General features: G+C 45.9%; 1 protein-coding gene across 1 annotated transcript; it reads left to right on the top strand.

Annotated features, from left to right (window-relative positions):
• Positions 1–51: 51 nt before the first annotated feature.
• LIPH (lipase H) lies at positions 52–16,815 on the top strand. Its single transcript, XM_009462820.2, has 10 exons — positions 52–3,370; positions 7,414–7,781; positions 8,505–8,613; positions 8,724–8,825; positions 9,847–9,936; positions 11,069–11,236; positions 12,194–12,289; positions 13,267–13,378; positions 14,930–15,103; positions 16,680–16,815. Exons 1-10 carry the CDS (start codon positions 3,268–3,270, stop codon positions 16,762–16,764), a joined length of 1,407 nt encoding a protein of 468 aa, XP_009461095.2. The 5' UTR covers positions 52–3,267; the 3' UTR covers positions 16,765–16,815.
• Positions 16,816–16,843: the final 28 nt, after the last annotated feature.

Genomic DNA, 16,843 nt, shown 5'->3' with positions numbered 1-16,843 from the left:
TTCAGTGTACAGAAAACAAGTAACCATAAGTCAGTTGTTACCATCTTTAACTAGTGTGTGGCTGAGGAAGGTTGTGTGGGGCAGACATGAAAGACTGGTCAATAGGATTCAAGTAATCTGGAAACACAGGTGGTTATTTGAACTCCTCATCTCAGGAGTTGATGGTGGCGGTGGACAGCATTTCCAGTGCTGACATCCTGGGTATGTTTGCCAATACGTACTGTAAACAGTCTAATTTATGCTAAAATGGTGGTTACTCAAAATCGTTGTCTTTTGAGCGATGATTTAGAGTTACAAGGAAGAGCGTGCCCGTCCCTGTGTACCACCTGTTGAACTGATAGCCACTTGGATGAGCTGTCTCAGGTGAGAAACAGAAATCTGAGGAAAGCAATGGGGAAAAGAAACAAGTGGGACTTAGCTTCAGGCAAGAAATTGTTTCCTTTTTGTGCTGAGAAGAATGGCAAGGCCCTCTTGATTTCTTTATCTCATTTTATCTCTGATCCTCAAATGTCTTTTGCAATAGGTAAAAGCCTTCTGTTCATCTTGCATGTTTCACTGTTGGACCGATTCCTTCGCACCACTGGCAGAACTTGCTAAGGAGAAAATATTTTGACAGAGTTTAGGATTACTGGTAGAGGTGAGAAAGGAACTGGAAGGAAAACAATGTTTCAAATTATTTTCTTTTGCCAATGCATCAGAAAAAGCACTTTCCTGGAGCTTGCAGCTTCTAGACTCCCTAGAAGTTTTTTCATCTTTTTTCTCAATGTTTATCCTCTTCAAAATAACAAAACCCAACTTTTGCCTGTGTGATTACCCAATGGAATCACAGCACGTCATGTGTCCTCTGAGACTGTGATTGCTGAGCTGTGTGAGGATGGAGACCTCCAGGTGCTTGTGAAAAAAATCACGTGTGTTGCTGGGTGCGCTCCTCTGTCTGAGGTGTAAGCCGTGCCTGCTCCGAGACAAGCAGCACGCACTTGTCTGAACAAGAAGGAGCTGCAGACAGCCAGCAGGCAGAGTTAAGGATTAACCCAAGAATTAGCAAAGTCAAAAAGCTTAGTATGTACAGCATGGACCAAAGAAACAGCTATGCAGCTGGGAACTGTAATAGTTCAGCTCCTCATTGGATCATCACCAGGGGGAAAAAGCAGAGCCTGTGCTTAATGAGGTGTTTCTGATCCTCCCCATGTTCCCTTTCCCTGGCCTACGTTAGAAGAATTTGCAAAGAAAACATTAGGCAAAGCTACCACACAGCTTCTATCCCGCAACCATCCCTGTTCTCTCTTCCCCTCCCCTCTCTCACCCCTTTACAAACTCCCCCCCACCCTCATCTTTCCAATTTTGCCACTAGATCTTCCAGCTCCCATTTCAGACTTCCTTTCTGGACCGTGACAGTTGTCTTTGCATCTGCCATCTTCTTCCTCCTGTCCAGCAGGGAGAAAACCAAGCCTTTCTTACTTGAAGTAGAGCTGGATTCATGAGGTTCCAGCAGGTCTGCAAGAAAACGTGGTGGGGATACCAAATGTACGATTGTCATCCAAGACAGCAGTTGCTTGGCAGCCCAGTTGTGGTGGGTTGAACCTGGCAGGATGCCAGGTGTCCACCAAAGCTGCTCTATCACTCCCCTCCTCAGCTGGATGGGGGACAGGAAATACAAGGAAAAGCTCCTGGGTCGAGATAAGGACAGGGAGATCAATCTCCAAGTACTGTCACGGGCAAAACAGACTCAACTTGGGGAAATTAGTTTAATTTTTTACCAATCAAATCAGAGTAGGATAATGAGAAATAAGACCAAATCTTAAAAAACTACCTTCCCCCCACCCCTCCCTTCTTCCCGGGCTTAACTTTACTCCAAATTTTCTCTACCTCCTCCCCCCAGCGGCACAGGGGGATGGGAATGGGGGTTGCAGACCATTCATCATGCGCTGTCTCTGCTGCTCCTTCCTCCTCGGGGGGAGGACTCCTCACACTCTTCCCCTGCTCCAGCGTGGGCTCCTTCCCATGGGGGACAGTCCTCCATGAACTTCTCCAACATGAGTCCTTCCCACGGGCTGCATTTCTTCACGAACTGCTCCAGCGTGGGTTCTTTCCATGGGGTGCAGTTCTTCAGGAACAGACTGCGCCAGTGTGGGTCCCCTATGGGGTCACAAGTCCGGCCAGCAAACCTGCTCCAGCATGGGCTCCTCTCTCCACGGGTCCACAGGTCCTGCCAGGAGCCTGTTCCAGCATGGGCTTCCCACAGCGTCACAGCCTCCTTCGGGCATCCACCTGCTCCAGCGTGGGGTCCTCCACAAGCTGCAGGTAGATATCTGCCCCACCATTAACCTCCATGGGCTGCAGGGGCACAGCCTGCCTCACCATGGTCTTCACCATGGGCTGCAGGGGAATCTCTGCTCCGGCGCCTGGAGCACCTCCTCCCCCTCCTTCTTCCCTGACCTGGGTGTCTGCAGGGCTGCTCCTCTCACGTATTCTCACTCCTCTCTCTGGCTGCTGTTGCACAGTTTTTTTCCCCCCTTCTTAAATATGTTATCACAGAGGCGCTTACTACCGTCACTGATGGGCTCAGCCTTGGCCAGCGGCGGGTCCATCTTGGATCCGGCTGGCAATTGCTCTATCGGACAAAGGGGAAGCTTCTAGCGGCTTCTCACAGAAGCCACCCCGCTAGCAAAACCTTGCCATGCAAACCCAATACACCAATGGAGACCCAGGTTGACTCAAACTGGTACCTTCCCTTTGTCACAACATCATGCTGTGCATCTGCCTCCTGCCTGAGCTGTGATCTCGTAGGTTAGGAGGGATGCTGGGACACAGCGCTCAGGCAAGCCAGAGGGACATGGGAGAGAAGGGATCGTCATGAATGCTACCAACGTAGGGCCCTGCAAAACCAAGCGCTGGCCCTGCCCAGATGCTTATCAGACTTGCAGTGACACCGATGTTCTTTGCTGCCTTTTGACATTCTTTGCAAAAGACAAATAGACATGCAATAATTTCCTTAGTTTCAACACATGTAGTCAAATTGCTGCTTGCAGTGTGATACCAAACTGTTTGTGTCTTTGATTAGTCATTCCCCAGGGCAAACTATATTTAAAATAAGGAAACATGGTAGAATAGAAGGTGCCCCACCTTTTGAAGAAGAAGCTTTAGTTGTATAACTAAAGACTGGTCTTAATTTCTTGGCTGGTAACTTCCTCCTTTCACCACACCTACTGTTACTGGCAGAAAAGGAGAGCAAACTGTTGTCAGAGCGAGCAGACACATGCCAAAGAAATGGTGGGATCCTTAAAATCTTTTACCTATAAGTTCCATGTGGAAGTCCATATGCTGAGGCTGTGTGTCGTGTTCATCTACCTTTTGTATGGGGTGAAAACAGGTAAGAATCAACCATGTGTTTTGAATGTTTTGGCAAATATAACATGTTTTCTGTGCTTTGCAGAAACGTTAATATATCTACCCTCTGCATTTACTGTTACTGTGTAGGGTTTTTCGCTAACATTATTTATTTTGGCAAAGTAAATAATACTGGTTACATGAATGTCGTCAGCTCTCAGAGTTCCAAATGTAAAACCAGAAGTCATTTTTATTATCTTTTCCTCACTTTGCAAACATTTCTCTTATATAAGTACTATCCACCGACACTGAAAATGTCATTTGAAATCTTCCGAGAAGAATGATTTCTTTTCAGCAGTGTTTTATATGACAGACGCAAAGGATGAATTGCCATTTATGAACAATAACCTTCATTTGATATCCTCACAGCCCTATCAAGAATCAACCTGTGTAACAATAAACAAATGTACTGCCTTGTGTTAGCATACACATGGGAGCAAGTCAAGTTATAGCTCTCTGCTTTGTAGGGAAAACAAACAGGATTAAAAAAAAAAAAAAAGTATTCTTATAAATACTAACTTGTATTTCATCAGGTTCTCTGGAGTAATCTTGGGGTCGCATTTTGCTTAGTTTGTTAAATATGCTGTAGGAAATGTAGTAGTAAGTGGAAAAAGAGAATTGTGTGAAAAAGCACGAAGGAAACCCAGTGAGACACTGAAGACCGTTATAAGAGGTAGAGGGCACACTCTCTCTGTGGAAAAGTGATGGAATTCTTCAATAATGCTGCTGAGATTTGCTGTGTGGAAGTGAAGTGTGCTTAAAGCTGAAGACTTCATTATTGATGTGTAAGACCAGTCTGTTGAAACACACTGTAAAAAGCCCAGGCGAGGCGACAGTGTTTTGAGTGTCAGTGGAACTGCAGACAGACGCAGAAGCAGCAACACATTTATCTGAGGTCCACGCAACGTGTTGACTGGGTGGGCAGCCCCCTTCGCAGGCTCTGCGTGGCAATATAGCCTCCTGAGGATGACAGCTAGGACAACTACAAATCTGACCAAGTGACCACTGACCCATGGAAGTGAAAATCTGTTGGAACTTCACTTTGCAAGAGGACAGACTGGTGGAGTTAAAAAAACTCAGCTGCTACTCTATTCATGCAGATGGCCTCAAGATCACAGCCCCCAAATGCCACTATTGCAAACCCTGCCTGTCTATAGGGTGAACATCCAGGACTGAAGGAAGAAAAAGCCTCCACACACCGTGTCCGAGAAAGGAATAAGAGAGACCAGGGGAATGCAGGCCTTAAGGAGCACTGACTGCAGTAAATACCACAGAGTCTGCCTGGAGCATTCTCATGAACACAACACTCCCACCTGGGAGTATATAACTTTTACACACACGCACACCCACACACCCACACACCCCTGAAGGTGCCCCTCCTACTGCAGTAGCGCCTCAGAGGCTGATCGCAAGCTCGAGACAAAAGATGCCCAGCTCCCGCGTAGGAACATCGGTTTAACAGATCGGTATGCCCCCTGATACGGGTGCTGAGAGGTCAGAGCACCTTGCCCAGGAAACTGCTGTTTGCCATCCCATTTTACATACCAGAAAACTGAGCAGAGGGAGCAAAGTGAATTGCCTGAGGCTGTTCAGCAAGCTAATAGCCAAGACAAGCCTGGGAGAAAGTTAACGGGACACTGGGTTAATTGCCACATTTATTCACCTTTTCTGGAGGGAAGTGGTCTGTTGGACATGGGTTAAGTACAGTGCCAGGCTGTGAGTTTCCACATCACTTATTTGCTCGCAGAGTTAATCTCAATAAGCCTCTTGCCCCATCAAGAAATCCTGTTGGAGTTTCAAAGACACTTCCAGCCATTTGGGTAGGATTCACTGTGCTTATCAGAATGAAGAGCAAAGCCAGGATAACTGGCTGTCCTCATGTGTCAGCTTTTGTAACACATGGTGGATGAGTCTGGGATATGCACCAGCCTGCCAGAAGAGAAGCTGGCAGGTTTTCCCCCACTATTAGCACTGATCTGATTTTGTTAATCAAAATAGAACAAATCTAACAGACTTGGTGCAGCTATAACAAGGCTTTTTAAACAATTCCTGTGTTAGGTATTAGCAAATGCCGATCAGCTCTTTAAAAGCTCTTCTTTACCAGAATGTTTGGGCTGTTCTGCTGACAAACATAGTGCTCCTCTGGGCAAGTCTCAGCACAATGCAGGAGATAACAGAAACAAATTAAGCAATCAGTGCAATCTTGCACCATCCAGAAGTAATTCTTGCCTGGCATTTCTGCCTGTATTACTACAGCTTCAGTGGCAGTAAAGATGATTAACAATACTATATAATAATACTACACAATAACTAAAACAATTTCTAGTTATTAGTAAAAAATAAATATAATTGGGTTTTTTTATGTTGCAGTAGCACCTAGAGGACAGTCATTGAGTATCACTGTGTATGCTGGTGTACATCAGCAAAAAATGATACCTCTTCTCTGCTGGTTACTTTGATATCTCCACATGAGCAGTGTCATAGGAGAACTCTTCCTCCTGTTTCTCTGGAGCATCTTGGCACTGTAAGAACGAGGTGAGAGCAAGCTGGTCAGGAGACAGCCACCCAGGTCACCTTTACTCTTGCAAGCAGGGCCCGGAGTCACACTGCCCCTGGGAGCCCTGACTGAAGCATTACGGAGGCAGAACACCCTCAATTCAAATTTCAACTGATGTTCACTGGGCCTGGCTGAGGGCTCATTTTCCACCACTCCTGTCCCACTATTCATATTTTACCATACACTTTATACAGGAAGGACGCCATGGATTTCAGATGTTAAAGTTTATTTCTGAATTTATGGTAGCAATTTAAAATATCCAGTTGGACTTAACTGCAACATCCTTTTAGCCTATTAACTTTTATTTCTGGAGCTCCTAGGGCTTCTACAAAGTAATTAGCAGAACTATGGCAACTGAGCAGATTATTTTATGTGCTGGGCACATAGCATTTATATCATTCTCATGCTCCTGATTTCCATAGGAGGAGAAAAGGGAAAGTTGCTCGTAGAAACTGAGAGAGTCTCATCATTTAGAAATTAAAATGCACAGAGAATTGGAGATTTGCTAGAGCACAATTAGCTTACAGCTGCAGGTTTTCTAAACCCTTCTACCTACTGCACAGCCCTTTAAGCAACAAAGATCAGGAAGATTTCTCTGGCAACTGCAGCCTGAACAATTATTGCATCCCAGCGCGTATGTGTGAGAGAGACGCTCTCTCCCACAAAGTTCTTCAATAAGATTAAGGGGATTTGGGGGAAAGGTGTAAGCCAGGAAGAGGCTACAAAACCTGGGAGGGCCTTCATAAGCAGTGTCTGTCTGGAGACAGTTATTCCATTCCCTGCCAGTGTCCTGTTGAAGATTGTATTGGACTCTGAAGGCTCAGCTGGTGTTCTGCTGGAAGAGCGAGGAACAAAGACAGGCTTTCAAATGGCGGAGACTGTCCCATAAAGCAGCAGTTACATAAAATTCAGTTACTCCTCAGTTGTGTAGAAAGCAATAGCAGTAACGTATCTCATGCAGTCAAAGGGTGTCCCATTTTGCAGTCTGAAATAGCAGGCTGCATCTGCAAATACAAATGAAGCATTGAGCTGTCCCTCACAACAGCAAGATCCTCTGCAGCCTGTCAGCTCCGGGCGGGAGTTACAAACAAACCATGAGGATATCTCTTTACCCTAGAACCTGTCCAGAGCATCTGGGTGTGCCCTCAAACCAATACAGCAGCCATCCTAGTTGTCAGTCTCTAATACCTTCCTCACACTAGTGGCATTTTTGGAGAAAGTCCATGCCACCTCCCAGCTGCTAGAGGAAGCAGGACTGTGCTGTTTCAAGGAATGCTGCTCTGAGAAGGTACAATTGCTGTCTTTGTTCCAACATGGCAAGAAAACCTAAGTTTCAGGGTAACTCCAGTCATGAACATGATGGCGAGGAGCTCACAACATTATGTACCTGTGCAGGGCTAGCAGGTAGAAAAGGTCAAAGCAAATGCATTGGTGCTAATGTCAGGATTGCCACACTGTGCTCTTTTCAGATCCTGGGGAGACATGTCCTGCATTCACAGCTCTCAGCATCAGCAACGCTTTGATAGGGACAGACCTGAAAGTGAAGCTGCTGCTCTACACCAGACAGAACCCAAACTGTGCTGAAGAGCTCAATTCAACATCCTCCACGTATCTAGATGTGACCAAGAAAACCACCTTCATCATCCATGGATACCGACTCACAGGCTCTGCCCCAGTCTGGATCCCTGACTTAGTACATCTCCTCCTTTCTGTAGAAGACATGAACGTCATCCTTGTGGACTGGAACCAGGGGGCAACAACTCTCATCTACAGTAATGCTTCCAGAAACTGCAAGAAAGTTGCTGAGATTCTGAAGAAACTTATCGATGAAATGTTGGTAAGTTGAATGTTCACACTATGATATAGCCATGGATGCACTGTATGTAAAGGGCACAAAGGAACTGTTTAAACACAGCAGGATGTCTGGGAAAAGAAACTCCTAGAAAGGAATGCATTCATTTTTGGAAGTGCAGCTATACTGCAGTGCCAAAATCTATCCTTGGACTTGGTACAATTGTATTTTGTTGCAATATTCAGTTTATACTCTAAGTCTCTACATTTCTGGATACAAAACTCTACAGGTATGTTTTCCCATACATAGAAACTCTATTTCCACTTTCTGAATGTCCAAAAGTCAGCTTATGGGGATCAGCCACAGTTCGCAGCTCCTCTAAGCTGTTGCACAGGCACAGTCAATGATGACACCAGATCATTAGGATCGATGTGTCTGCTAATGCCTTGCAGGAACCAGATGTTGGCACCTGGAGTTGTACTCATGGGGCCCATGAATACTCGTTCCTGTCCACACTTGTAGTCACTGCCCCGGGAAAATACAAGCATTGCCTGAACTGTTCTCATCACAGCTCTCTCAGATATGGGCCTTCAACATGACTGCTAGTTGTACTGCGGGACTATCAATGGGGGAATATTTACACAGAGTGGAACACACCAAGGGAAAATGTGGGAAAAGTAGGGAGATGCATTTACATTCCTCCTCCTGGTATTTTTTATGCCTTTCATGTACCTAAAATCTGTGACCACGAGTACTTTTAAATCTCAGGTTGATGGAGCATCACTTGACTCCTTGCACATGATAGGAGTGAGCCTGGGAGCACACATCTCTGGCTTTGTGGGACAGATGTTTGATGGTACACTTGGAAGAATCACAGGTAAGCCCTTCTTCCTGTCAGTCCTTTTGCTTCGAGGATAGCTGTTCACCGTGAGCAGAGCGAGCTGCGCAGTACTGAAGGGATGTCATGCTCATGGTTTTGTGTTGCAGGCCTTGACCCAGCAGGCCCCTTGTACAGAGGAAAGCCGCCTACTGAGAGGCTGGATCCTACAGACGCACAGTTTGTTGATGTCATTCATTCGGACACCGATGGTATGTGACATTTCTCCTCTTTACCATTATGAGGAAACCTAGAGACTGATGGGGAGCACAGGACAGCAGGGGCTCTGGTAGGCAGCAGTGCTGGGGGATCCTTGCTCCTTTGGCCCAGGAGGACAGCAGTCTCCTTCACTGGTGCTGTGAAGGGCTCTGCGGTCCTGTGTTGCCCACACTGTGCTCAGCACTCCCTTGGGAGCTGCTGTCTTATTTGCATGTCAAAACATGCTGCTGTTCTATAGCAATTACAGCCTCCTGGCCCATGAAGTACAAGGACTTAGGCACTGGCGCAGGAGTGCCCTGTTGCTACCACAGCACACAATCCTGCTGGAGCAGTTTCACAGTAACGCTGCACTGCGGGGTCAGGCTGCCGCCAAGCATGCAGCATCTCAAAAGCTAGTCACGCAGCTCAATGCCTTGCACAGCAGATCAGTTATCCCCAACCTGTGGCTCCCTGCATGAGGCTTCCAGTCTTCATCCCACCTCCCATGGGCTAAACTTTCCTCTAAGGCAAATCTGGAATCTTCCTTGGCCCTCTCCTTTCCCAACCGGTGCACAGCACGTCTTCTCATCCGCCAGCCAGGCCAGCAGCATGATGCAAGCCCTCCGCTCTGCTCCCACTGGCATCCTACCCCCGGCACTTGGCTTTCCCACCTCATTGCTGCCACTCCTCTTCTCCCAGTCCCTCCAAGAACTCAGACTTCAGCAGCACAGCAATACCCGCTGTTGCACATCCCTGTTCCTCTCCTGCACACAGCAACACAAAAAACCCAAATTTTGTACTGTCAGACACAGTGACAGACTTATTTTAGGTATTTGATACCATTGCTACAATGACACAGCTGGGTCACAACTGGCCTGCTGCCTAAATAGATGAATGACATTAATATTCCTGCACGGGCAGGCATCCTAGAGCTAAGTAACTATTATTTTTTCCAGCTAGTTTCTTATGTTTCCTTCTTCTGCATTTTACAATTTAATATTCCCTCCCCACAACCCTGATATTTTCTTTTGTCAGGACTAGGTTACACAGAAGCACTAGGCCACATAGACTTCTACCCCAATGGCGGGACCGACCAGCCTGGCTGTCCACTGACAATATTTTCTGGTAATCAGTTCTTCCTTGAATTGCATTAACACTGACAAAATGTTTCCAATCAGAAAAGAGGAGAAGGCCAGAGAAACATCATCACTGCTTAGAAAATACATGAAAACGATATTCTGGGAAAGTCACGACAGCAGTCTCTTCCCAGCACTGATGTGGCACACTGACGTAACAGGAGTTTAGCTGATGTGCACCAGGCAGACATATGAGTCAGGGGTGATCCTCCTGCTCTCTATCACAAATGCAAATGGGATTAATTTTCCGTGCAAAAAGTCATCAGGTAGATTTGTGCCTTCAGTTTGTGACTACATTTAGAAAACCTGTGTATTTGTTTTATTATTATTACTTAGAACATACACAAAACCCCAAGGACTAGCAATGGCAAGAACCTGTTCAGAAAACAGGTTCAAGATGAACGTGGGGAAGGCAGTTATACCGAATCCAATGCGCCTTTCTTGGCAGTGACAGACAGTGCAGTCTGTCAGGTAGAGCCCTAGTCTTGAATGAGAGAAAGCTTTTTCGCCTTCCAGCCCAGCAGCAGAACTGGTCTTATGAAAGCTGGGTGAAGAAGGTACCTCACAGGAGAAAAGGCAATAATGCAGACTTAACCCTTATCAGACCCAAGAGAATCTACATAGGAAACCAGCCTGAAACAAAAATCCATAGGAAATGAGGCTTCACTCATTTTGCTGCTCATGCAACAACTCATTTTATTAGTTCTGGCTTTCTAAAGAGTTTTTTACACCAAAATGGAAGGCCATGTGCAAAATGAAAAAAAAAATCAACATCCACCTGTCAGGCCTGAGCTCAGAGAGAAGATGAGAACACCTGAGACGGAGTAGGATCCATAGCTGGATCCTCTGGAACTGCAGTAACAATACAAACAAATATGTTTTTAAAACCAAAAAAGACAAGAAAAGTAAAGTAGACACAGGCAGAGCTGAGCACACTCAAAGGGAGAGGCTAGTGCCCACTTACTGTTCTGCCACAGCCCAGCGCTCCCCAGCGCAATCGGTTGTGTTCAGACTGGTCAGTGACTGTCCACTGGTGTGCCCTTGTTTGCTAGTGCATTAATACGGTTTTCCTGAAGCATGGTGGTTGCTAACAAAATATTTCTTCCCTATGTATGATTAAGGATTGCAGTATTTTAAATGTGACCACCAGAGGTCTGTTTTCCTGTTCATGTCATCCCTGAAACAGAGCTGCAATATCACTGCATACCCGTGTGACTCGTACAGAAATTACAGGAATGGCAAATGTACCAGCTGTGAAACTTTTTGGCCTATGCCATGCCCCATCCTAGGTAAGGATCCAGGGGATGTAAATACATCCTGAATACACATGTCTGACAGAGCTGCCCATCATTACTGTAAATTGGTGTGTGACAAGTGTTTTGCTGAAGGACTAACACAACACAGTGCTGTGCAAAAGCACGTAAGTTATTTCCACTGAGGTTTTTGACTTGGTCTCTACTTGACTTCTGCAGAGGTACAAGCTTCTGCTGCAGGCAAAAGAGGCCTGAGAAATTTCCCTGCTTTTTGTACGGTCACATCACGTTATGATCTAGAACAGAAATCCACAGAAAATTTCTAAATTTCTAAAACAGAAATCCTTTGAACCTGAAGTAGAAAAGCCAAAACAAGACTTGGGATCTTTAAACTAAAGTCAGAGAAACAATGAATTAAAGTCCATTAGTTGCAGAGTTTGAGGGATAGGGGCATATTCTTGCTAAAACAGAATCTTTTCTAAGAAATTTTCAGCACCAGAAACACCTCTTGACTCTAAAAGGAATGGCAGAGGGGTGAACAAAGAGTATTCTGCTTTTTCGTAACTGACCCCCAAGAGGTGTCCCAGCCTGGATGTGACAGACCAACTTGAGGCTGCCATTTCTGAAATGTTGATGCTAAAAAGCCTGACACTTCCAGAAACGAACTTGCAAAGCTAAGGGGATGATTTTCATTGGCACAGCAAAATGAAATCCTTCTTCACCATGGATATCAGACGTGGAAAAAGATCAATCTTAAAATAAGTGCTGAACAGTAACCAGGCATATTTAGACACTCAGTTGGCTTTAGTTACACAAGTAAAATTAAGCCCTGGTATAAGTCTACAGAGTACGGGAGCACGTGTCACAGTACCACCTTGCAGCTGGCAAGCAATATACTATTTCTTAAATACTTGCTTTGTTATTTTCAGCAATTCAGTTGCTTATATACCTGTGCAGTAACTCTCTGTTTCATTTTCAAACTGACATCTATAGGTTATTATGCCCACAAGTGGAAAAGCTATTTAACACAACAGAGCCATCCAGTGACAAGTATGTTTTTTGATACAGCGGACAAAGAGCCATTTTGTAGTAAGTGACTAAGATTTCTGAGATGACTTTTCTTTGTGTGTTGCCTCCTTCAGCAATAGCCGAGCAGAGATGGTTAGTTGCTATTGGCATCATAGCCAGCATTTAAAAACAAAGCCAGTGGCTGCTGGATAGAATTGTGCCCATCTGCAGTCTTGCCATTACATTCCTTACCTGTGAACCTGCCTGGTGCTGTGAAAGCCAGCTACTCGCTAGACATGTGCAAGAACAGGCTCATCTTGCTTACAGTGCTAGGAAATTTGTTCGGAACATGCAAATGAAACATAAAAGGGTCGTTTCTAAACTGCGTTTCAAAACAACACACCACTCTTTTGTAAGTAAGAGGTGTGTGGGAACGATGAGAGTCAAAGACATGCTCTGAGCTGAACAGATAAAAAAGCTACCTTGGATAAAAGCGAAAGGCACAGGGAAAGGGCCCAGGCAAGGAGGAATCAGTGAAAAAAAGGTTTCACCCTCATGATTGCCAACATACCAAGCCATGGGCGGGGATTATGACCTGAGCTCCAGTGCTGGTCAGCAAGTGAATTCAGTGAGTTACAGATCAGAGTAAAGAGCAGACGATTGTGCTCCATGACAGAGAAGACAAATGAAAGATGTTTAGAACAGAAATTAAAGGCATCAGAGGTGGACAGGAGAAAGAAAAAGCAATCTGAAAATGAACGGGGAAAGCACGGAGTGAAAAGCGATGTGCTGAAAGCCATACAGAGAGGCCATCTTGCATGCCACTTGCGAGCCCTTGCTGTAGCGCTTTCCCAGACATCTCTTAATATTTTTGTTAGAAATTTCTGCAAAGGAAGCAGAAAGAGATTTTAGAGATAAATCGAACGGATTGTGTCAGATGAGCAAATGGGAGAAAGGCATACTCCACCTGCAGCTCAGCTCCCAGACAGGCACACAGCCGGGCTGGAAAGCAGAGCGTGTGGAGTCTAACCGCCCCCCGCTTCTCTCTCTCACCTCAGTTTATCACTACTTTGTGGATATTATTACATGGAACAAAAACACCAGAAGAGGCACCTTCAGCATTGTACTAGCTGATGAAACTGGGAAGAAGGCAGAATCTAAAGTTAATCCGTAAGTTTTACAGATCATCAGACAGTAACATTAGCAAATCACTTGGTACAACTGCATCTGGGAGGAGGCAAGATATCCTCCTCTTAATTTCTCTGCTGATACTTGATCGTGCACATGCCTCAGGGCTTGCCTGGCCCTATGTGATTTCCCCAGACTCCCCCAGTGCACACCAGCTGACAGCCCAGGCCTTTTGTCTGGACCCTGCTCAGTCATCTCAAGGACTGAAGCGGACAGTCTCAGCCAGCGGCACGGCTGTCCTAGGCTTCCACTACAGCAGGAGGAACACACGTCTCCCCCTCTTCCCTTCCCTTTCCTGGGAGTGTTCTGCCCCAGCGCCAGGTGCCCAAGACAGCTGGGATGAACCTGGGCCTGAATATGTAACATCCAAATCAATTCATTCCACTTGGAGAGGCAAATTAATGACTGGTGTTTATGTGGACATGCAAATTCCTGATTGATCTAAACACAATTCAGCCAAACAAGTCCTGCTCAACTAGTTTCCCCAAGTGTCTCTAACTGCATATTCTCTCAGCCGTATCTGCTTGCACCAGAGCAATCTGCATAGCTCCCTGGGGCTGCACAACAGGGCCACGCCGCTCTGCTGAGCGTGTGACAGCCCACCAGGCAGCACACACACACGCACATTGCAAACACCTTTGACAGGTTAAAACTTGTCCTATTTGTCAGGCCTCCTAAAACTTTTAAACAAGGCCAGTCATTTTGAGCGTTTCAACCAGGATATAATTCCAGTCACATCTGCACTCTTCACCTTCATAAGGGAAACCTGAAACTATGGCCATACAACCAGCTATATAAAGAATGTGTCGTGTGGCCACAGCGTTCTTGTGAGCAGCTCTGCTGCTTTTGCACCAAGACCGGTGCAGTTTTCATGCGTATCTCGAAGTGGAACCAGCCACTCTGTCAAAAAGGACCAAGGTCAAACCCCAGCCCTGCGAGGCTTCGTGTCTTTAAGCCTGTGCTATTTTCCTATCCTGAGAAGCTGGATTACTCGCCGTTAATTCCAGTCAACACTGCATTGTTTCACAGACACTTCTGCTGCATTTGCCACAAAAGAACTATCAGAAATTTAGTTAGCGGCATTAACACCCCCAAGGTACAGTCTTCCATTTGTATAGCTACCTCAGCCATACAGCATTGTTACAACCAGATTTTTACATACAGCAACATATTCTGCAAGCTCCACGGATGATTCATGCTCAGGTCTGCACAGATAGCCATGTACCAACATCATTTGGGTCTAGTCCACTCACATTCAAAGTAGAATCACAGTCAGGATTCTGCTTTGGGACCAGAGCAAACAGAATCAGACCTCTGTGTCCCCACTCCCACCCCAAATAACTGAGTGCAAAAGCGTCTGAGCAGGTTCACACCTGGAGACCTGAATCCATACCCATTTCATGTAAATTAGAAACTAATCGTAAGTTCAGTCCTCCTCCTCGCCCAGCACTGTTTCTAATATTATAATGAACATAGTAAAAATGGTGCTATTCCCTTGGTGACTCCCTGACACCTTGTGTGCTTTATCTTTAGAGAAGCTGCAGCCTTTCAGCGGTACAACCAAATAACTTTGCTAATGGGATTCGACCAGGACTTTGAAAACGTAGAAAGAATTTCCTTGACGTTTTCCACGGGATCTGTCATTGGCCCAAAATTCAAACTCAGGATTCTCCAAATGAGGTTCCGGTCGCTTACAAATCCAGAAAGGTAAGCAGAAGTTTACAAACCATTTCTGTTGTTGCAGACTGGAAAGAAGTAAATGAATCTCCCAGATGCCTGGCGTGGCTGAGTTTGCCCGGAAGAATTATATTTATTTCACATTTGATAATTCTTGCACACATATCTTGGGAATAAATTCTGTCTTTAGCGCATGCACACAAATCCCATAGCTGAATTTGAACACAGAGATTGTCCTATTGTACTGAAAACATGTAATTAGTGGTCTGACTCTGACGTGGTCTGACATTTTAACCTTTGGTCAGGAAAATGACCTTTGAGTAGCTACAGAGAAGCTGCGCGGGCCCAAACTCTGGGCTGAAAGTAAATGCAGCTGTCAGGGAAATACAGATGTCTGACCCCAAATACACATTTTATATCGCAGTCAATTTCTATGTCCAGTCAAACAGGGAGATTAATTTACTCCTGGAATTCCAGTAACTGGGAGCTGGTGGCCACTATGCCCCAAAGCACTGACTACTGCCCACAACATCATGAGGTACCTACCAGGTCATTTGCTGATGAGATTTCTACAGCTGCTTCAGTCACCTTGTTAACCTCTGTCTGCTCTACAGTCCTACCCTTAAACTTCCCTGATTTTTAGGGCACCTTTGGAGGAGGGGATCTCTGCCTGAGCTCAGCGAGTACAGAATCTCTTAGGCTGACCTTGTGTGCAGGGACAGTATGTGGACACCATGCTTGAAATTTGGGTTAAAACAAGGATTGCACATCACAGAGTGAGAAGGGTGGAGCAAAAAAAGGGCAGCTGCAGAACACGTTTCTTTGCAGTTCATGAAGGTCTGCTACAATTACCTTAGTCTTAGACTAAGGAAAAGATTGTGCATGTCTAATAAGCAAAGTCCTTCTGCAGCTCCCCCTCACTGACACTCCCCTTCTATTCTACATCTCCACAGTCACTTCCAGCCCCAGATCCACATTTAATCTTTTAAAAGACACAAATGCCCAAACATGTCACCAGAGGCTGTCCACTCTCCCCTAGGAGGGGCTGCCACAGGCTGTGAGTACAGTTTCATGACTACTTTAACACCATCAGGTAATCAGTCACTGCCCCAGGGAGGGATGTCCTGCCCTCTCTCCTTCCCTGTGCCAGGGCTAACGCTCATTTGGCCCCAGGTGAAAGCCTCAGCATTCGTCTGCTTTTCGGCTGGGCTAGTTCTAAGCCAGAGCAATGCCTGGTCTCAGCTCAGAGTGGCAGCACGATCCCTAACGCTGACACCAGGGGACCAGCAGGAACACGCAGGTGGGCAAGGGGAGATGGAAGGACCACCCATTTGGTGGCCATGCGAGTGTAGACTGGCTTAAAGGGAACCGTGAACTCTGTAGCCAATACCTCGGTTTGCTTGCCGTTTTGTTCTTCCGTGAGGCAAAGCAAAAGATAACGTTGAACAGAATGAAAATATGCTCAAGGTATCCTTGACCTCGGTAAGTTGTCTTGAGAACGTGACTTATTTTACATAAGCCTCCAGCACGCTGGGAGACTTGCCGGGGGATGATACAAGAAAGGCCGACTTTTCTCTTTTGGCTCACGCTGACTGTTTTTATGCAGACCACAGCTGTGCAGATACGACCTTGTCCTGATGGAGAACACCAAAAAAACCTTCAAGCCCATCCCATGTTGGAGCAGGAGCTAAGACCCAAATGTGTTATTTCTGAATGTTACATCTGACCGCGGCAGACATTTTCACAGACATATGGGGGCTCACCTGAAAG

This window comes from Nipponia nippon, unplaced genomic scaffold, assembly GCF_047370975.1.
Source record: "Nipponia nippon isolate SJK-2023a ecotype South Korea unplaced genomic scaffold, ASM4737097v1 scaffold_7, whole genome shotgun sequence".
In the NCBI taxonomy this organism is placed as follows: Eukaryota; Metazoa; Chordata; class Aves; order Pelecaniformes; family Threskiornithidae; genus Nipponia; species Nipponia nippon.
The sequence above is the reverse complement of the archived record's forward strand: the minus strand, read 5'-3'. Positions and strand labels throughout refer to the sequence as shown.